Source organism: Magnusiomyces paraingens (assembly GCF_902498895.1).
Source record: "Magnusiomyces paraingens strain CBS 517.90 genome assembly, contig: contig5, whole genome shotgun sequence".
Lineage (NCBI taxonomy): Eukaryota > Fungi > Ascomycota > Dipodascomycetes > Dipodascales > Dipodascaceae > Magnusiomyces > Magnusiomyces paraingens.
This window is the reverse complement of record NW_022474071.1, coordinates 1,535,343-1,557,132: the sequence shown is the minus strand read 5'-3', so window position 1 is coordinate 1,557,132 and position 21,790 is coordinate 1,535,343. Positions and strand designations below refer to the sequence as shown.

The 21,790-nt window shown below is 37.1% G+C and overlaps 7 protein-coding genes across 7 annotated transcripts; 2 read left to right on the top strand and 5 right to left on the bottom strand.

Annotated features, from left to right (window-relative positions):
• Positions 1 to 1,233: 1,233 nt before the first annotated feature.
• SAPINGB_P006152 (uncharacterized protein) lies at positions 1,234 to 3,932 on the bottom strand (the record flags this gene model as incomplete). Its single annotated transcript, XM_032000866.1, has 2 exons — positions 1,234 to 3,711; positions 3,771 to 3,932. The coding sequence occupies 2 exons, from the start codon at positions 3,930 to 3,932 to the stop codon at positions 1,234 to 1,236; spliced, it is 2,640 nt and encodes an 879-aa protein (XP_031856757.1).
• A 670-nt stretch (positions 3,933 to 4,602) lies between these two features.
• On the bottom strand, positions 4,603 to 5,820 carry SAPINGB_P006151 (uncharacterized protein; the record flags this gene model as incomplete). The annotated part of the gene is made up of 1 exon (XM_032000865.1): positions 4,603 to 5,820. One exon carries the CDS (start codon positions 5,818 to 5,820, stop codon positions 4,603 to 4,605), a length of 1,218 nt encoding a protein of 405 aa, XP_031856756.1.
• A 460-nt stretch (positions 5,821 to 6,280) lies between these two features.
• SAPINGB_P006150 (uncharacterized protein) lies at positions 6,281 to 8,248 on the bottom strand (the record flags this gene model as incomplete). Its single annotated transcript, XM_032000864.1, has 1 exon — positions 6,281 to 8,248. The coding sequence occupies one exon, from the start codon at positions 8,246 to 8,248 to the stop codon at positions 6,281 to 6,283; it is 1,968 nt and encodes a 655-aa protein (XP_031856755.1).
• A 265-nt stretch (positions 8,249 to 8,513) lies between these two features.
• On the top strand, positions 8,514 to 9,987 carry SAPINGB_P006149 (uncharacterized protein; the record flags this gene model as incomplete). The annotated part of the gene is made up of 4 exons (XM_032000863.1): positions 8,514 to 8,565; positions 8,626 to 8,951; positions 9,017 to 9,796; positions 9,877 to 9,987. The coding sequence occupies 4 exons, from the start codon at positions 8,514 to 8,516 to the stop codon at positions 9,985 to 9,987; spliced, it is 1,269 nt and encodes a 422-aa protein (XP_031856754.1).
• Positions 9,988 to 14,217: 4,230 nt separating this feature from the next.
• SAPINGB_P006148 (uncharacterized protein) lies at positions 14,218 to 17,861 on the top strand (the record flags this gene model as incomplete). Its single annotated transcript, XM_032000862.1, has 2 exons — positions 14,218 to 14,812; positions 14,866 to 17,861. 2 exons carry the CDS (start codon positions 14,218 to 14,220, stop codon positions 17,859 to 17,861), a joined length of 3,591 nt encoding a protein of 1,196 aa, XP_031856753.1.
• A 126-nt stretch (positions 17,862 to 17,987) lies between these two features.
• Positions 17,988 to 19,877, bottom strand: SAPINGB_P006147 (uncharacterized protein; the record flags this gene model as incomplete). Its single annotated transcript, XM_032000861.1, has 1 exon — positions 17,988 to 19,877. The coding sequence occupies one exon, from the start codon at positions 19,875 to 19,877 to the stop codon at positions 17,988 to 17,990; it is 1,890 nt and encodes a 629-aa protein (XP_031856752.1).
• Positions 19,878 to 20,109: 232 nt separating this feature from the next.
• On the bottom strand, positions 20,110 to 21,579 carry SAPINGB_P006146 (uncharacterized protein; the record flags this gene model as incomplete). Its single annotated transcript, XM_032000860.1, has 1 exon — positions 20,110 to 21,579. The coding sequence occupies one exon, from the start codon at positions 21,577 to 21,579 to the stop codon at positions 20,110 to 20,112; it is 1,470 nt and encodes a 489-aa protein (XP_031856751.1).
• Positions 21,580 to 21,790: the final 211 nt, after the last annotated feature.

Genomic DNA, 21,790 nt, shown 5'->3' with positions numbered 1-21,790 from the left:
TTTTAACAATGCCTTTTTTACGGCCGCGAGGAGCGGAGCGACGAGCGCCAAAGCCGCTTGTAACCAACTGGGCCAAGAGACCACCTCGATTCTTGAAGAAAAGTAACTAAGAATAGCTAAATAAAGTAAACCTTTTAAATTTGTAAATCACCGAAAATTTTCAAACATCGTGCAGCAGGCCATGGCAACTTTGGCGCATGGTTTAAAAAGTTTGGAATTGAAAAGGATAGTTACAACTGCAAATGTGGAGAGCTGGAAACAGTTCATCACATTTTAGTTGAGTGTCCTTTGCTTGAAGAGGAAAGAAAAGGACTGAAACGGATATCTCCAGAGATGGACATGTCGACTCTCTTAAACAGTTTAACTGGCTTACAAGAGATTGTAAGCTTTATCTCTGCTTGGAGGGATTAAGAAATTCAAATACAGCGTTGATGAAGACAAGTGGAGATAAGTTGGGAAGGTTTGGTTATTTTTAACCCCCTGTTCCTCGTAAGCTGGCATCGGGACTTATTTTCGGGCTGTTGGAGATGCAATGTTGAAGACAAAATTAAAAGTTTATTATTAAAATGAAAAAAAAAAATATAGTATGGACAAGAAGGATAGCGCAGATGCTGATGTTATATAATTCTATAACCCTTGAATAAAAACAAATAATTTTTTTATAAATTAAAACGATAATTAAATAAAGCAACTTTATTTAAAAAACAACTTTTTATATATTTAATCTTTTTTTTTTTTAAATTTATCTTTTTGAAATATACAGGACAAACTACAATATACCAGTTTTCTTTTAAACTGTACCCACTTCTAACAATGTGTTATCCACCATAACAATTTTTTTTTTTTAAGTTCTTTGTTTTCCCCTAAATATTCTATAAAAATTAAAATGAATAAAAGTCTGTTTCAACTAATGAAATCTCATTCATCATTGTTAGTTTCACAGTAAATAAATAAATAAATAAATAATTTTTTTTTTTTTGTAGATTACTTATTTCCTAAACATGGTAATGATCCACACTGTGCTTTCAGTAAAAAAAAACAAAAGTTTCCAGTTTTTTTTTTTTTTTTTTTTGCATTGTCTTCATATATCGGTAGCTTATCTTTAAAGTCTGAAAAATACAACAAAAAAAATTAAAAGTAACCGAGTACCAAGTTGATAAAACGAAAACTAAATTCTTTTTTTTTATTACTATTATATATATGTATTAATACTAAGTATTAGATATTATAACTTTACTCAGCACATTCTTTATATATCGTAGCTATGGTCTGATTACGGTACTCGGACGGAGCAAACAACGCTTGAATCAAGTGGTCCAGTTCCTTAGCTGAAAAGTCCACAAGCTCATTGTTCCGCAGCATGTGTAGAATTGTCTCCTGGTTGCTTTCAAGCACCCGCGCAAGACTTTGCAACTTGATCCATGATGGTGTATAGTCTAAGTGAGGTGGTCCTACACCTTCTGGGTCTTCCACAACTCGCTCCAGTGACACAACAACCTTAATCAGTTTGCCCAGCTCCATCGATTCTTCTTCAGAAATGTTTTCTTGCGCCTCAATGTCGCGAATTATCTCAGTCGCAATATACTCTAACAAAACCCCTAGTGCCTTGACCCGCTGAGGGAACGACATCCACTCTTCCCACACCTCAGCAAGCTCCTCAAAAACATTTGTCGTCCGCTCAATCGCACCTTGGCACACAAACAAGTTCTCTTCGGAATTGCAGTTAGAAAATCCATTGGCAAGTGCCAGCATTTTTTCTACCCTACCTTGCTGTTCTCCCACTACACCAGAAAGTTGGGCATCAGCCATCATAAACAAATGCTCATTCTCAGATGCAAATGCAGTCCCATTAGGTGCTAACGCCGCTAATCGTGATACAATCTGTACAATATCATTGTAAACAATTAAAGGTGTGGGTGCAGCGCCATACACCAGGGGGGAAATTGCTCGGTATAGTGCCAGCAAATCGCAAACGCTTGCTTCAATCTGTTTTGCTGCATGGTTACTTTCACTGTAATGTAAAATAGAAGACTCTGGATGGATGTGATGCTTTTTTTCATGCTCAGTAAAATATAATTGAATCTCAGCAATAAACTTATCAACAACGTCAATAAGCGCCGCAGGAATTTCAGAAATACTACACATGAGCGAATCACGTTGCGAATGTCGCGCCTTGTGCTGCATTTTGGGCTGATGATTTGCATGAGTTGTTGACTGTGTTATTTGTGGTGATTTGGTCTTAGTAACTATCGGTTCTTCCGCTACATCTTCATCACCCCAAGCATCCCATGCATCTTCTTCCAAATCTGCTTCTTTTTCAGGCTCAATAACAGGATCTTCTTCTCCCCATGGATCTTCCTGATCATCTTCTGTATTAGAATCAGGCACAGGATCAGCAGAAACATCTCCACTCTCCCATGGGTCTTCTTCTTCTTCTACATGCTCCTCATTGTCTTTAATTACCGGATCTTCGTCACCCCATGCGTCCCAACCATCATCAGCTCCAACTTCTTTTTCAATACCTTCTTTCTTTTCTTCACTCTTTTGTTCTTCTTTCTCTTGTTCTTTTTCTTCTTCTTCTTCGTTCCAGGCATCCCAGTCATCAGCTTCCAGTTCCTTAGTCTGTTCAGAAGAACCATGTTCCAAAAATTCTGCATCAAGTACACGCACAAGTTTCAGCTCTTTGGCCTCACCAATCTTAAATAACCGATGGCGCAACTCGTCAAGTGCCTGTTGTTTGCGATGAGCCACCCAAACTTCCGAAAGATTTTGGGCCCAAGAAACCAAATCGTCGGAACCTGGAGAAAGCCATCCATTGCTTATAAGCTTATCTTGAATAGTCAATGCCGCAGCATTGAGATCCTTCTCAAATTGGGCCAAGTCCCGTTCGTGTTCTGGTAACAAGTCTGTAAAAGTGCTCCCAAGAAGCGTTGAGAGTAGTCGTGTAAGTGAGCGACGCTTAATATTATCGTAGAGCTCTGAAAACTTTTCAGCAAGGCTATGGTGCAGAAAGTCCAACACAAAAACAAGCTGTTGGGCAAGATCGGATACTGATTTTTGTGGAACGAATTCTACACGGCGCTGAATGTCTGACAAAACTAGTGTAGAGTTGTATTGCTCAACTTCACCTACTCTCAGCTCAAGAACAGGCTGAAAGATGTATTTTTCGACAAAGGTGAGGAAATTGTCAAGCCTACTGAAAGCAACAAACTGGTTTTCTTTAATTTCTGATGCATCAAGATGTCTAAGTGCTTCAAAAAGGGAATTGTAATTGTCAAGTTCATCAGAAAGTTTGACCTGAAGTAAGGCTTTTTTTATCAAAGAGTCGGCATCTGGAATCTTTTCTTCACAGCGTAGAGACTTGTCCCATTGAGTATATATCGAATCAATTATGCTTTTCTTTGTAGAATCAAGCTTCTCCTGAATTGTGGTAATGAGCTTGGGCTTCTCGGTGTCCCATTTACCATTGAAAGCACGTAATTTAGTGTACACATTGTCAAGCGAAGAAAGTGCTGATGCATATTCCCCAAGATCGGTAAGCGCTTGGACCTCTTGATATCCACCACGTAGTAGCCATAGATCATCAAGTGAAGTAAGAATAAGACCGTTTGTACGGACCTCCTCTACCACTCGGAGCTCGTCCTTGCTGGGTTCCAAGTTTTTGGCATATTCGTCAAATTCAATGTTGTCAAATGTGTCATTTAGGCTTTGCTAATAAAGCTTGTTAGAAACCTGTACATATCATGCGTTCAACCTGCTGTGAAACTTACAACTTGGTTGAGAATCTCCTTCTCCAGAGCTGCCTGAGCAGCTTCCAAGTATCCCTTAGAAAAAAGATCTGACGTGTCCAGTAGAGGGTCTTCCCCAGACTCATCAAGACCAACAGACCACGCAGCCGACTGGACTAAAGTCGACACAAGAACATCTGTCATTGTTTGATTGCTAATGGTGTGCAAATTGATTTTGTATATACAAGAGTTTTAGTTTAAGCAAAAAAAAAGTTTAAAGAAGTTGTAAACATAAGTTTGGGCAGTTTTTTTTTTAAAAAAAGGTAGTTCATTATTTTTCAATTTTATTATATAATCATTACATCATCGGTTTACGCGCTCAGGGTCATTCAAAACCCATCAAAAGAAGAAAGTATTATTTAAAATCTAGATAAATTCGGTTAGTGAAAAAGATTACAAATAGAATAAAAGGCAAAAGAACATTTTTAAAGTCTTGCTTTAAATCAGAATAATACGTAGGAACGTTATCAGCAATTGAAAAATTCTGAGTGAGCTGAGTAGATATATCATCATTAAAGCGTCGTCAAGAGAATGCCATAAAAAAAAAAAGCAAAATTGTTAATAACTTACCATTCAATCATTCAAATCACTCGTGGAAACAGTAACATTTCCATCCTATAAACTACATAGGCATCATAATTGTCGTAAGTGTCGTCAAATGTTTTTTTTTTAAAAAAAGTATGAATGGGCATAAATGTCTCCTTTTTATACCATTGACAAAAAAAAAAAAAAAAAATTCACCACAACAAATTTTTTTTAAAAATACTCCGGGTAACACCATACCCTACTAGGGCTTGTATAATGCGGCTCATTTCTAGACCGAGGCTGGTGCTGTTGCCTTTGCTGCCAGCACCTCTTCTTGTCGTGTAATGCCCGATACAATGTTCTCCAGATCGGTGCAGAGAACACGTACTCGGGCTTCCCATAAATGCAGTCTACTAAAATCGTCGTCGTTTATAAATTGTACAACTTCATCAACTTGGTCAATAGTTGCTGCAAGTCTGCCTTGCAAAATCATACGGCCCGCGTAATCTTCCACCTTGTTTTTGTCAAGACCAAGAAGCCGACCAAGCTGCTCAATGCTAATGTTGCTGTAGATTCGAGACACTGCTAACATATTGTGATCAATCACAGACCGTGCTAGTACACTAATTCCATCAGGTAGTGATACTCGTTGATGTGGTTGCAGCTCTTGCTCAAAAGACACAAGTTCCTCAGGCCGTAATAGTCGATTGGTGTGTAGTTTTTCAAGAATCCCAAAGTCCGGTAACTGGCGGGTTCTATCATCGCTGTAGATAAGCCGCAGAACCTGGGAACGTTTAGGGCCGGCTGGTGCAAGAATCACACAAGTTACTGCAGATTTTAAGCACACCATTTGCTCCTCTGGTGCCACATCCATTGTTGTTGAGACATCATAGTATTTGCGAGCGGCGTCAATAAAGTTGCGATTTGAATCAGCAACACGGGCTTGTGAAAACTTAAAGTGAACTATAGAAGCAGGCGGCACGTTTTTGATTTTAGGGCGAAGCAATGCTGCGCGGTTCAAAAAACCCTCGGCATTTGTGGCATCATCGGCCTCGAGTCGATTGCGCACAATGCGAATGTACCAGTCAAACCTGTCATCATCTGTCAAAATGCGTCGATTAATTCCTTGCTCTAAAATTACGGATGCGTTGATGTTTTCATCATGTTGTTCGTATAAATCCGCTAGTCGCTGTCGTACTGCAATGTCCTGCTCCTCAAATGACATGAGCATTGGCGCCAGATTATCAATAAGAGTTTTCAAAATCTGTTCTTCTAACTCCCAGTTGATGTTTTTAGCTTTGAGAGCGTCAATCAGATTATTAAATACAACTCGGATGATACTTGCTCCATATGGAATCTTAATCACAGCTTCAATAAACTCATGAATAGTTGTGATATTCTCTTTTCCCAAAAAAATCCCATTGAAAACTTCAAAATATTTTTGAATCTTATCTGTATCTGAAATACTAAGAGCAGTGATGTTTTCTATTTGACTAGTAACTGACATATTGTGAGAAATGATGGTGGTATTGCTGGCTGGCAATTGTTGTTTGTGTTGGAATTTTTTTTTTTTTTTTTAAAAAAAAGGTGGAGGGTTTAGCAGAACTCTAAACAATAAAAAAAAAAGTCTCCTACACACAAACAATATAAGTCCTTCACAATAACCTCCAGAAACACGCATCAGACATAGTGGCAAATATAAAAAAAATAAAAAAATCGGTTCCGTGCAAGGCCAAAACCATTTTGAAGATCTACGGTGGCAATACATTTCGTATAATTTTTTTGTTTGATAATTTAAACAAACTAAGACGGGGGCACGGGGGGGTTTTTTTTCTTTTTTTTTTACTGGGCATTATGAAAAAAGAGTTTGTGCTAAATAAGCAACTCTTCATACTTGCAGGTTCATCATGACTATCAATAGCACTGTTTAAATACTATTTACAAAAAAATTGTGGTCCCATATCTAACTATGATACCTCGAGAACTTCGTGTTCCTTCAGCTCATTTGAATTCGGAGCAACTGTCCGCATCGCATGATTTTTCAAAACACTTTTTAAGTTCTTCATGGAAGACTTTGCAATGTGGATCTCATGGTTTTGAATGACTTTGCGGTACCGGCGCAACATCTCTTTTTGTTTCTCATGAAAAATCATTGATTCATTTGATTTTTTATTTTCCAACGCTGACTTGAAAACTGGATTATCTTTAAATGTTTCTTTCAACTGGATTTGAAGGCCCTTGAGTTTCTCGCAAAGCTCAACCAGCCACTTAAGATCGCCATTTTTTAGCGCTTCATAATTTGCTTGGTCATCTAAAGCACAGCGGCACATAATAATACCTTTACTCAACCCCCGATCAATGCGCAAAGGGTTCGGTTGTGTTTTGGAAACGTTGGAAATAATGCTAATGTTGTCATGAAGGAATTTGCATGCATATAAGAGCTGCTGAGAAGAAGGAGGGTTATTGCTTAAAGCAGCATGGGCATATAATGATGCGTACTCGCTAATAATGTGATCGTCCACTGGAATATGAAAATCGGGTATAACTTTGTCCCGCATTTCATCCACAACGTTAATATCAAACGAGTTTGACTGCTGGAACGCGCGCCAAAACAACTTAATGCTTAAAGAGGTCAGTTTCATTTTTCCTCCTTTGGATCGACCACACTTAACCATTCTATCCAAAAGGGTCCGGGGAACCTGGAAATCCAGCATAGGAACAAAGGCAAAGTTTCGCAAAAAATTGTGTACACAAGAGAGATCTAGGTAGACATTAGGCATGTTGTTCAAAGAGTGATAAATCTCCACAGCCTGTTCATACTTCCGTGAGTATAAACAAGATTTTAAAAGAATATCCAGCTGCACCTCGGTAAATGGGAATTTTTTGTCAAAAATCGTGGAGTCGTTAAAATTAAAGTGCTTATGATACAAATCATCCACCTCGAAATAAGGATTAGTAAAGTTTCGATTGCACAGACTGTTGCAGTAAGAATCAATTAGTCTAGGTGTAAATTTAAGCTCTTTCTTTGCAACTCGACTATTGACCTCATCCCAGATAATTTTGTTCAAGTTTTGTAACTCGGGGAAATCAGAAAAGTTTTTCTGGCGTGCCACCAAGTTGAGCATAGTGGAGTAAGTGATTTCGTCTCTTGAGAACCGGCCCGTAGATGGAATCTGCATGTAAAACTCATATGCATTTTGTGGAAGGGAAAATCGACACAAAGAAACAAGTGTCGAGTTGGTGTAAATGGCCTTCGATGTGTTGCTGGTGGCCTTAGCCATGGCATCCTTGTAAATTTGAAGTAGAATCTTAATGTTTGTTCTGTAGGTCCTGCAATCAGCATTCACACCTGCATGCGTTAAAATCGAATACGTTCTTTCGTTGGGGGGTACACCCCATTTTTTCAGATTGTTGTAAACTTTGAAAACATGCTTAAAGTCGTCGGTATCGCAGAGATATTGTAGCAGGCGGTTCATGCCAACTGTACCTTGGGTCTTTGCCATTCTGCAAAGATGCATGGCATAAGCTGGACGTTTTTTCTCTAAGTTCTTATCGACAATTTGTCCGACTGTATACCCATTCTCTAACTGTTTGAGTGATGACAGTCCCAAAAAGGCACCAACAATCTCACGTTCCTCTAAGTAGTTTGGGGTAGATTGTAATAAGTTGTTCACATTGGAAAAGTACTCCTTCATGTAAGGTCGCAGCACAAACCCAAAGTCCATCATAGTTTGAGCCTTTTGCGCGCGTGCCTTGCGCTCGCGGGTAGTTCTGCTGCGAGGTTTAGCATCTTCAAAAACTTCAGAGTCTCCGTCCACTGCTCGTTTAAGATTTTGCTTCAATCTTGGAGAAGATTCTTTCTGAGAGTAAGCTCTAAATACCACAAGAGTGACTGGACGTGAAAGCAAAGCCTTTCTTCCAGAATACAAGAGCATTTTTTTGTTTGTTTGATCTTAAAGTTATGTCTGATAGTTTTTGAATCAAAAAAAAAAAATAAAATAAAATAAAAAATAAAAAATTTTGTTTAAAAAACTCTGTTACATTTTTTTTTTTTGATTTTTTTTCATTTAGTGTCGCCACTTTGGGAAATACGTGATAAGCCGCAAGTTACCCGGCCTTAGTTTTCCTTAACCTCCATGTCCTTGACTTTTCTACCATCAATTGCCAACCACTACGATATTGCCACAAACATAAACAAACATGTCTATCACAAAATTCAACTGGAACAAACCTTTTATTTCAACGATCCAAGGTAGGCCCACTTTTATTTTTTTTTTGATTATTTGTTAAATTTTTTATTAACTTACTATAGGTTCTCTTCATTATGATCTCACCGAAAGATTCAGCCATTACACTGGCCAGGGAAAGGTTTTACGTTTAAACCATATTGCCACATTGTCATCAGAGCTCTATATAGAAGCTCTTTCTTTAGCCTTTCAGCATGCCAAAAATTTATCCAAAAACATTAATCTATTAAAGTCAATTGCAAGAGCCCTTCATGATCAAGGAATTGCAGTTCCAGAAGGGACTGAATCGATTGCTGAAAAAGAAGCTACACTAATTGCTGAAAGAGAAACCCTTACACAATCAATTGAAGCTACCTCATGGAACTGGAATCATGCATCATCCACTGTATCGGTATGTGCCTATTATAATAAAGTGTTCTTTTTTTCGCTTTCTTTTTTTTAATAACTTTTTTTTAGAATGGGTTCAAAAACCTCGCGTTTTTACTTTACGAAATGGGGGATTTTGATGGTGCCAAGGTTAATATTATTAAATTTAGAGACACAGTCAGTCCCAAAAACTATGAAGAAATTGTGGAATCTCTTATTTTTGAAGCAACTGTAAACTTTTTTTCTTCTAAAAATTACTCATCTTCTCTTGCATTTTCTTCTAAACTTACTTCTTTATTTTTGGACAAAAATGGCAGCCTTAGCTGGCCTGGAGCTGTCAAGATTGGTGTACTTTGCGGAATCGCAACTTTACAACAAGAAAAATACCGAGAAGCAGCCTCTGTTCTTCTAAAAATATCTCCAAAACACAAATTAATTTTTAATGACATTGCTACTCCCCAGGATCTTGCTGTCTATATTACCCTTGCTGCTCTTGCATCTTTTAGCCGATCAGAGTTGCAATTTTTGTCTTCAGCTGACCAAGTATTTCAGTCATTAACTGAGGATTCTCTTCAGAACCTTTCGGAGCTCATTGAATTCTTTTTAAACTCCAAGTATAAGGAATTTTTTAGTTCTTTGGAAGATTTCAAGCCTGATTATGAGGCAGATCCATTTTTATTTCCTATTTTGAAAAATCTTTTAGGTGCAATCAAGAAGCGGGCTCTTCTTCAGTACCTCTCCGCTTACAAAAACGTCTCTATTCAAACTGTTTCAGAAACATTCCTTCTTGAGCCTTCCAAACTCGAAGAGCTGCTCAAGATTTACATTATCGAAGGAACCATTAATGTTTTGATTGACCAACGCAATGGGGTAAGTTATTTTGGTAATTGTCATTTCGTTTGTTTGTTTTACAGCTGCTGACTATGGTAACAAATTTTGTTTATATTTAGATGCTTTTTTGCCGAGAGGTTGATGAAAGTTATGAGAAGTTAGTATACACCACGACGGTCGCTGACAATTACTTGAATGGATGTAGAGTGTTGCTTAATACTTTAGTTTAACTTTCTAAGGATATGGTTCTTATTATATACTTAGACATACATTCTTAGGCGATTGCAATTAATTCATTTCTTTTTTTACAAAAGTGCTTTCCCTGTAATACCATCTTAAGAGAAATTTTAATATGATTTGATTCCCGCAGATTGGTTATTTTAAAAAATTGATGAGTTCCTCTTTCTATGAATAAATAACAGCTCATCAACAAAACTAGTTTTGTCTTAATTTCAAACTGAATGAAAACCCCTCAGTATAGATTCAATTTTGATTCAAATTTCGTTTCAAACCGGATGATGGTGAGACTATTAAAAATCTCAATTAACGAGATTTTTTTCTCTAGCGATTTAAAAAACCAGAGAAAACGGTTTTCATGTTTTTGGGCCCCTCTTTTCCACTATATTATTTCCCACTTTATTAATTTTTATAAATACCCAAGGTGTCTTTTTTGGGAGGGTTCAACTCAACTATGTCTTGCTATGAATGAGCTTAATTTTTATTTTTTCTGCAGTAGATCTTACACAAATTAACGCTTTAATATAACTCAGGCACCAGACCTTTCGCAAAAAAAAAAAATTAAATTTCTTAACTTAAATGTTTAACCAAAACTTTTTTTGTTCTTTTTTTGTTCTTTTTTTGGTTGCAATTCTTGATCGAACTGTATTAATGTGAAAAATGATGGAACTTGTGTAAAACTTCTTTTTTTTTTTTTCAAGAGAACAACTTTCCACCTCATGTCAATGAACAAGAAGTTTCTTGATTTTTAGATTATAATTTGTTTATTCAAATGAACCTTGAATTGCTTTTATAAATAACTTGTTGTTGAATATCTATGTCAATTATATAGTTTCAGTGCAGGAACACAAACATGAGTTTAAACGGGTATGCCTTTTATTTCTGTACATGTGGTGAAAAAAGCACAATGCTCAAGTTCTTGAGATCAAATGTAATAAAACTTTTTTGCTTTTTTTATTTTTTTTAAAAAAAAAGGATTTACAATAATTACATGTTTCTTTATAAAGGTCTCCAGATGTTATTCAATTGAAATGATAAAAAATATTTAATTGAACTTTTGGTTTTTTTTTTTTTCTACTTGAAACACGCTTGGTGATGTTAAAAAAAATTTAAAATTTAGAAATCTGCGTACTCAAAATTAAGTATGATGGCTTTATTTATAAATAAATATTCTTTCTATAGAATTTCAAAAAAGAACCACTATTAAAAAAATTAACAAATTGGTTTCAGACAATTAATATTTACTTTAATCATTTTATCAATTTATATAACGGACTTGGGAAAGCAAAAACTAACTTGTTTTTAAATTACCATTTAAATAAAAAAAGACTCAATTTTGAATTGTGACATTATATGATAAAGTGATTTATTTAAGGAAAGAATATAGTTTTATTTGAGTAGTCAATGTCCAGGCAAATGTAAAATGAAAAGTTTAAGACAATCCAGATTATAGTAAAAAATTAAGAGTTCAAAGCTTAACTAACTATTTATAAATTTCAGTTGTATATTAATCAAAAAAAAAATTAATACAATTTATTTTTATTTAAAAAAAAAGAATATCCATCGAATTCGATAGTTGACGAGGGTGGGTTCTTCTTTGATAATTGTGATTATATTACAGCTTTTATTTTAAAAGGCTGGCTGTATGCTCTGCTGACGAAAATAATTAGTTTCCAAATTTAGCTACAAATTATTCCGCCTGGAGGCAGATAGCTATCATTATAATGATATCATTAATTAATAATGTTGATAATAATTATTGCAAGTAACTTATGAAGAAATAATATATATTTTTCCATGCTTAGAAGATTTTTAGAAAGCCTTCATAATAATTTTAAGAAAATTGAGAATGAAAAAAAAAATTTCCAGAGCTATTTTTGTTTCATTTGAAATACGAATAGTTAAATGTCAGCACGAAAAGTCTTTTGATTTCTTATTAATATTCCCCAGATACTTTTCAATACAAGCTGCTACGAATTGGATTGAATCACCATTACCGTATGAAAAAAACCTAGATTGCGACCTTAAGGCATTTTTAACAATAAGGTTTGACCCCCTAAAGCTAGTTTTTTTTTTTTTTTTTTTTTTTTTTTTTTTTTGAAAGAGTGTCACTGTGGTTATCATATTGCCATTTCAGAACGAATAAGGGGGTATCAGGGAAGGAGGGGGGGAGAAAGTAACAACAATATTAGGAACTTTTAGATTCAATTTGATTGAAGGTTTTTTTTTATCGTGATAATAATGAAAGAGCGTAATGCTTCACTAGGGAGCAGCAAAAGTTCCATCTAAAACTAGATGTACATCAGTAAATGAAATTCTCACAAAACCAGCCAGCCCCTCGAACGCAGATGCTTCTAATAATACATGTATAGTGATACTTAAAATTATTCGACCTAATTGATGGGATTCCAAGCTCATGTTGTAAGTGAAATCGCCTTTTTTTAGAGAAACATAATAATATTATTATTATTACTGTATCTCATCTGATTTTCTAAGGCTTGCTTGGTTTCCTTAGCAATATAACGTTCAACAGTACAATATAGTAGTAAAATTTTGGTTTGACTAACACTTAGAACAGTTTATTTATAACCCAACAATATAAAAATTAAGACCTAGATTATTCAAGGATATATTTTGCTGTTAAAAATAAGAACTATTGATTTACCATAGATTCTATATTATGCAAATTTTCCCAACTTGTGGAACGAAAAGTCACAAATATACCAGCTTGTTAATTCTTTTTTTTTTTTTGCATCTTATAAAAAACAATTGAAAATAAGAATCCAGTTCGAGAAAATTTAAGCTTAGGCACTATGCGGCTTGACCCTTGCATAAACCACATGGGCTGCTTAAAAAAAAACAGCAGAATGCCGTCGGTTATTTTTTCTTTTTTAGGAAATTTATAGATAATTAAAAGCTATGCGGATAATTAAAAGGACTTTTAACTGTCTAGCCGCCCTAAAAATGTTTATCAGAGAAAAAAAGTTTTGCTTGAGCTGCTCAGGGCCTTTTTCAATTATCAATTCTATTTTTACTATTTCCTAGATTTTGAAGAAGCAAAACTCATTGTATATGCATGATTCATAAGCTAGTTTAAATTAATTTATAATTTTTTTTTTTTTTTTTTTTTTTTGAAAAAAAAAATATGTATGGTCCACACATTGTAATTCAGAGCCCAATTATTATTAGACTCCCCGTGGCTTCATTACTTTTCGATCGTTAAAAAAATCTTCCTTTTAAATCACTAGCCACCAGTTTCCGTAATAGCTTTTAAATTGTTGTAATCACAATGTCTTGAAACCTGCTCGAAGCGATTATTTTTATTTTTTTGGCCTATCAAGCTTCTGAATCAAAAACTTCCATAGGTTTTTTTGTAAAAAAAGATGTTTTACAAATTAGCAGTAGCGAACTATTTCAAAGTTCAACCATAAACTGGCCGGATTAAAGTGTTTTAAAAGTATTTCTTTAATATGAATGGTGAATGTATTTTACTGTATGCACGGCGATTTGTTTATATTTTTTAAAGACCGCCAACAACAGCTTTTTTCCCACCAATGTACAATAATTTTTTTTACTATTTTTATGTGATTTTTTTAGTGTAAAAATAAAACCAGCATATCTTTAAAGTTCAGATATAAATAACCAAAAATTGTTATTCTCTAGTAAAATATTTTGAAAAAGTTATGGTACATTTGCAAAAGATAATAAGCTTTGGAAGGTGTAAATCCTATGGAATAAATGAAAAATAAAAAAATAAATATAAAATAAAATAAAAATAAAAATAAAAAAAAGAAATAAAAAAAGAAATCTATTACCCCAAATAATTAACTTTTTCGATTTCTTAATAAAATGTTTGCTCTTTTTTATTTCTTTTAAAAATATTTAAAAACTATCTTCAAACAATAACTTTCATTTATCAATTGAATAATTATTTCGACTTTTTAAAATTATTTACATATATAGCTTGAAATAAAAAAAACGTATAAATACTTCTTCAATTTCTGATATCCTTGTTTTAGTTTTTTTTTCTTCTCTTTTCATCATCATCTATTTACTGCATTCTCATATTATTCATATACTTTATATTTTTTTTTTTTGAATAGAAAAACTCTTAGCTTTTCTTTTTTTTCCTCTCGTTTATTTTTTATTATCCTCTCGTTTCAATTAATCAGTTTTCTAATCAATAAGTGGTCAATTGATTGTGCTCTTACATTTTTTATATCATGAAATTCACAATAATCACAGCCTTGCTGGCGACCAATGCCCTTGCCTTTCCAAATCTCATGAGAAGAAGTGATAGCGTATTAGCACCTCCGGTATTTCAAAATACTTCTTCAACAATATTGCCATCTAGTACAACTTCCTCTGGCACCTCCTCAGTTTTACCTAATCCCACTGATACAACAACGACTTCTGGCACCGGCTCGCAATCAGGTACCAGTTCCACCAGTATTACGTTAGGCAGTTCGTCGAATTCCGCAACTGGTACCAGGTCCTCAACACGCACAGGCTCTTCTAGTCTCACATCAGGAACAGTCACCTCTTCGACAGTTACATCTGGTTTTTCTTCTGGTTCAATCACGTCAAGTGGAATAACAGGAACTGGTTCATCTAGTGGAACATCTACTTCGGGATCAAGCTCTTCTAGTGGTAATCCTTCAACAAGCTCTGGATCGGGGAGCACTACTGGTTTGCCCACTCAAAGAAGCTCTACAACTAGTACGGGATCAACTTCTGGCTCTACTACTGGTACTAGTACTGGGTCCACTTCAACTCGGTCTACAGGTTCTGTTACTGGCTCATCTGGAACTGGAACTCGTAAGTTTTTCAATTTTTGATTCATTGATTATTTATACTAATTACTATTTTAGAATCTGCCATTCCAACAATCACAACAGGCGCTACTATCATCACTAATTGCAATGTTTGCAAGACTTATACATCAACCATCACCGATTCTAGCGGTAACAAGAGAATCATTCACTCTGTAGAAGCTCCAAGTAATACAACTCTCACTGGAGGAGGAAGTAATACCACCATTACCACTAATGGCGGTAACCAAGTAGCCCCCACTAATACTGGACTTCAAACCATCACTGTTACTCAAAAGCAACAATGCAAAGTTTGCGTCACTGAAACCTCTACCAGCTCCGGAGTTATCACAAAAACTTCTATTCAGGGGACCAAGACTGTCACTGTCACTCAGCCCGGTGTTGTTGTGGTAGTCGCTCAAAAGGAGTCTCCAACCGCGCAGGCTCAACCCACTCTCACAACTATCACTCAAACCGCTCAGTGCACTAAGTGTATCTATCAAACCTCTACCTCTACTGGAGTCATTACTACTACCTCTGTCCAGGGAACTAGAACTGTCACAGTCACTCAGCCTGGCACCACAGTTTTTGTCATTCAGAAGGAATCTCCAACTGCGACTGCTCAACCAACCATTACTACCTTGACTCAGACTAGCCAGTGTAACAACTGTGTCACTCAGACTTCAACTGCCACTGGGGTCATCACCACTACTTCTGTCCAAGGTGGTAAAACTGTTACCGTCACTATTCCAGGAACTACTGTGTATGTCATTGTTAAGGAAACTGGTGCTGCTCCTGCTCAGCCGACAGTCACAACCATTACCAGCACTGAGAAATGTAACAAGTGCATTTACGTGACTTCGACAGCTACCGGTGCCGTTACTAGTACTTCTGTCCAAGGTACTAAAACTGTCACAGTCACTCAGCCTGGTACCACGGTTTTTGTCATTCAAAAGGAATCTCCAACTGCGACTGCTCAACCAACCATTACTACCTTGACTCAGACTAGTCAGTGCAACAACTGTGTCACTCAGACTTCAACTGTCACTGGGGCCATCACCACTACTTCTGTCCAAGGTGGTAAAACTGTCACTGTCACTATTCCAGGAACTACTGTGTATGTCGTTGTTAAGGAGACAGGCACTGCTTCCGCTCAACCTACTCTCACGACTATCACTCAAACCGCTCAGTGCACTAAGTGTATCTATCAAACCTCTACCTCTACTGGAGTCATTACTACTACCTCTGTCCAGGGAACTAGAACTGTCACAGTCACTCAGCCTGGCACCACGGTTTTTGTCATTCAGAAGGAATCTCCAACTGCGACTGCTCAACCAACCATTACTACCTTGACTCAGACTAGTCAGTGCAACAACTGTGTCACTCAGACTTCAACTGTCACTGGGGCCATCACCACTACTTCTGTCCAAGGTGGTAAAACTGTTACCGTCACTATTCCAGGAACTACTGTGTATGTCATTGTTAAGGAAACTGGTGCTGCTCCCCAACCCACTGTTACCACTGTGACTCAGACAAGCCAATGTAACAACTGTGTTTATCAAACCTCTACTGCTACTGGTGCTCTTACTACAACATCTGTTCAAGGTGGTAGAACTGTTACTATCACAATTCCTGGTACTACTGTTTTTGTTATTCAGAAGGAGTCTGGTGCTACCCAAGCCCAACCTACTGCTACAGTTCAGCCATCTATTACTACTACTCTCACTCGCACTGAGCCATGCACTGTTTGTGTTACCAAAACCTCAACTAGCACTGGTGTTACCACTAGAACTACTGTTCAAGGAACCATTACAGTAACTGTGACTGAGCCTTGCGAGACTGTCTACGTTGTTAGAAAAGAATCTACAAGCGAAACTCCTCAAGCTTCCACTACCAATGTTCCTGCCTCTACTACCAATACTCCAGCAGCAAGTCCTCAAATCACCACCATTACCCAAACTGAACACTGTACTGTTTGCGTAACTCAAACTTCAACGAGCACTGGTGTGACAACCAGAACTTCTGTTCAGGGTACTAGAACTGTCACTGTCACTGAACCTTGTACTACTGTCTATGTTGTTAGAAAGGAATCTTCTAGTGCTACTCCTACCTCCAATAGTATTTCTCAAACATCTGCTACTACTACTACTACTACCGGTTCTGGTTCATTTTCATCCGGTTCTGGAACCATTACCACTATTACCCAAACTGAACACTGTACTGTTTGCGTCACTCAAACTTCTACGAACACTGGTGTAACCACCAGAACTTCTGTTCAGGGTACTAGAACTGTCACTGTCACTGAACCTTGTACTACTGTCTATGTTGTTAGAAAAGAATCTTCTAGTGTTACTCCTACCTCCAATAGTATTTCTCAAACATCTGCTACTACTACTACTACTACCGGTTCTGGTTCATTTTCATCCGGTTCTGGAACCATTACCACTATTACCCAAACTGAACACTGTACTGTTTGCGTCACTCAAACTTCTACGAACACTGGTGTAACCACCAGAACTTCTGTTCAGGGTACTAGAACTGTCACTGTCACTGAGCCTTGCACCACCGTTATAATTATCCGCAAGGCTTCAAGCACTACTACTGGCACTGGCACTTCAACTGGTACTGGTACTGGTACTGGTACTGGTACTGGTTCTCAATCTATTACTGGATCCGCTACTGTTACTTCTTCTTCAACCACTGGCACTTCTACTGGCTCTGTTACTGGTTCTGCAACTTCCACTTCGAGCTCCAGTCCTACATCTACTACAAGTTCTGGTACTGGCTCATCTACAACTTCCGGCTCTATTGAGTCTTCTACCACACAATCCACAACTTCATCAGCTTCGATTCAGACGACAAATTCATATTCAAACTCATCACGAATCCCCTCCACCTTCAATCGTATGAAGCGTGCTCTTCAAAACCAAATCGAATACCCTGAATACTACCTATACAACAGAGACCAACAAGTCAACGCTAGTCCGAAGACTCTCAAGCCTTTCATCTCCACAGCATTCATAATGGGTTTGGTGAGCATGTTTATCATGCTTTAAAAGATTTTTTTATCAACTGTCCTGTTAGATTTGGGCAATTATTTGGGGCTTTTTTTTATTGTACTTTTAGATGGGAACTTTTTTAGCATAATAATTTATGGATATATTTAATAACAATTTAAATTTTTAATCATTGACCAAAACTGTAAGCAACCCTTTAAGAGAATCAGAACTATACTTGTAATTAGAATTATCTTTTGAATATGGCTGTAAAGCATAACATTTAATTCCCTTTGATTGAAAAACTTTTAAAGCTGCAGCACTGGGACAAAATTGCGAGCTTTCAAGATAAACAATATGGGTAATATATTTGGACCAGGTTGCTTTGTCAATTTTTTCTGAATTGTAAACATCGTCAATATCTTGATCTGAAGCATACATTAGATTAGTACTACTGTTGTTGATGCTATGATAAGAATTTGACACACCCAGACTATGATTATTGTCATAATCCGGTCCAAGCATAAGATTAGAAGTACCAGAAGGATTATATGCCTTAGTGAGTCTAGGTGTTGGTCTCATTAGAATGTCTTGAGCATGGGAAGATGTTGTTGTATAGTTCGATGCTGAGAAATCCCGTGATGGTGCTTGTGTCTGATGATGTTTAATTTGTTGCTGTTTCGACATGTGATTTAAAGCAATGCTACTACCACTGTAATTGAAATGGTTATAAATGCTACTTTTACCGCCAAGTTCGCTATATAAGCAGGCTCCAACTAGTGCCCGGACAAAATCCAAAGCATCTAATGAATCCGTTTCTCTATCCTTAGATCCATTGAGTAGTAGTATCTTTTTCTTTTTCAAGTGTGCATTATCTTGGATAGAACTAGCAAAGCCTTGTAAAATAACCACCGGAATTGTCGATGTAAACAAGCTTCCAATAGAATATATTATAACATCAGCTTCCTCCAACGTTCTAATGACTCTGCTGCTAGCACGTGGATGAATTTCTTGACCATATGGATTAATGTAAAATATTCTGCGGATAGGTGATGCTAGTGGAATATTTTCATCTTTATGGAAATGTAATTGAGAAATTTTTAAATCAGGATGGCTAAATGGTAAGTGTGCATCTTCTTGGTCATGGTCAGGAGATGGCTGGGAGCTGGATTCGTTGTTATTGGTAGTGTCAATGGTATTGTAAGTGAACCTTGGTGGCAATGTTATTGTTAGACCAGGAGAGCTCTCACTCTCATCTGGGAAATCGGAAGTACTTATCGCATCGCTGGAACCATATGGTGGAGAGCTAGAGGAGCTTATCGGAGTGCCAGCTGAAGAAGTTAATGAAAAGGAAAGTGGATGGTTATTTTCTGCATTTTGCTTGACAATGTGTGCATAAGGGACATCCTTCACCGGTGTCAAGTGGTTTGCCGATGGATGAGAGATTTGACTTTGGCCAGTGATTATTTCACCGTTTTGGAGTTGTGCCGAAATGTGATGACTGAAATTTGTATTGAGAGCTGGAAGAACAGCTATAGTGCTTGGAACTAGTGTTATTCGCAAAAAAAGTTCAATAGCAGAATCTAAAGAACCGCAAAAGAGTCTAGCTCCAGTTAAAAAAAGATTTCCAACGTTTGCTTTTTCAAACCGAAACTCACGACCGGGCCGCGATCTTTTAAGAAGCTCCACATGAACGTGTATAAAAAATGGCCTTATCAGCTCTTTAAACTGTGACTGAACATGAAACCACAGTGGATGTGTGCCTTCGACAATGGCTGTCCACTCGGATTTTGCGCCCAAAGAGTCCTCAGGTAGGCGATAAGAGAGTAATGATCGGAGGGCTGTAGATTTTTCAGGAATCAAACGGGTAATTCGAGAACGTAAATCTCCAATTGCGGGGCCCCCTACAACGCGAATCAACTCAGAAGTCGATCCACCGTTATCTGAAATTGGGAGAAGATAAGAGATATGAGGAGAAAGAGAAGAAAAGGTGGATACCAAAGAGTTGGAGGCAGTACCACCAGATATGATAACTATACGTTTGGCATTAGGATGATCAGAAAAGTCGTCAGACATGTTGCGTGAATGGAAAAATCACAAAGCCTTAGAAAAAATCAAGTTGTTTAAATTGTTGCGAAATCTGGTGGGTTAGGTCTGATCTAATTAAAAGGTGTGCTGGTCTTTTTTTGTTGTTGTTGTTGTTGGTGAAGACCAAACAAAAAAAAAAAAATAAAGAACCAAAATATCGCCACAGACACCCGATAGGGCATCATAAAGAAAGCTTCACATTAGGCCCATGAGAAACATTTTAGTTTTTCTTGCCATAATTCTCAGGGTCAGTCAAAAAGTGTTGTTGGAGAAGGTAAGCCAGCCGAGAAACATCTCTCCAATACATTTCGTCACTACAAAACGGACAAAGGAACGTCCTTGGTAATACTGGAATTAAGCCTGTTTCTCTCTGCTTTCCATTTGCATAGGGTCCAACTTTAAGTGCATACTTTGCTAATTCAGTGAGATGTATAGTCGAGCCACACACTGTGCATACTGCCATAAGATCTTGGCAAAGATGAATAGGTTTGAGAGAAAGACGGCACATACGAGTGGAATTATTATCGTTGTTAACTCTGGTGATTTGATGATTGGGCGCACCGACAATGTAGTCTTGACTACCGTATAGGCCATATCCAAATCCATCCTCGTCATCGTTATTATAATCCTCGTCGTTAAAAATAGTCTGTTTACCTTTTGAAATTTCAAACTCCAATTCTTGCTCCAGCTGTGTTTTTTTTTCAAGATTGAGTTTGCGCAGCACATCGTGAACTAGCTGGGACTCTCGGGTATGCTCTGAACGTAATCTTTTTAACAAGCAACGTTTTGGGCCACCTAAAATGGGTATTTGTTTTAGTCCATCGTAGCTATTTTCATCTCCCTCACTTTCTTCTCCAAGCTCATCTCCGTCAAGAATAATTGGATTGCTTTCGTTAGAAATGGTTTCTTCAGCAGACTGGCCTTTAGATGCTGACTTTTTGGCTCGTATAGGCCGCATATCATCAAAATGTTCCGGATCACATGTTGCATAATCTGTTATAGACTTGGATTCGTCAAAATCCCAAATGACATTAAACTTGTCGTCTGTTTCGTTATACTTTTTATTATTCCTGGTATCATTTGTGATCTTTTTCCATGCTTCAGAACTACTTTTTTCTAAAATGTACAGGTCGAGAGGCATATGAGAAAAAAGTGGTGCTCGCATGAGAGATTTCATAGCATTGAGATGGCCAGCCAGAGTACGTGGTTTTATGGGCTTTTTCTTCTGGACACTCTCTGGGTCCTGCAGTTGATTTCTCGACAAATTGGAATCAGAGTTTATGTGCCGGGTGATGTCGGGGTGTTGCCACGCATGTTCAAATTGTAAAGCTGCGACTTTGCTTTGGAACCCGCAAACAATGGCAACAGCACGCCAAACACGTTTTTTGTCGGAGCGAGTGCGGTATGCACCACCAGATTTAAGAACACCATTATGTTGACGCAGTCGTCTAATTGGGTCAGGAGTCGATCCAATGTAAAAAGAACGTATAGATTTGGAAGATTGGAGCAAGTAGCAGCTATAGAAAATAGGCCATCGTGATGGTACGGCGGGCTGGTCTTTAGAAGATAGTTTGGGCTGAGGGTCTAAAGATGGCTCATTGGATATGTTGGAAGTAACATGATCAACGGATATCGGTACCAAAGAACTCCGTGGCTTGTTAACAGAATTAAATGTGATCAAGCCTGACATGAGTTATGGTAATGGTAATAAAGCGTTGATATGTTGGTGTTGAAAAAAAATAAATTAAAATTAAAATAAAAGAAAATAAATTTTAAAAAAAAAATAAACAAACCACACAAACATGATTTCCAACCAGATCAGGGTAAGGCTCAGACGACCCCAGGACCCCGGGGAATCTACATTTAAATGCCCAGTCAATTGACCGGAATCTTTATAAAAA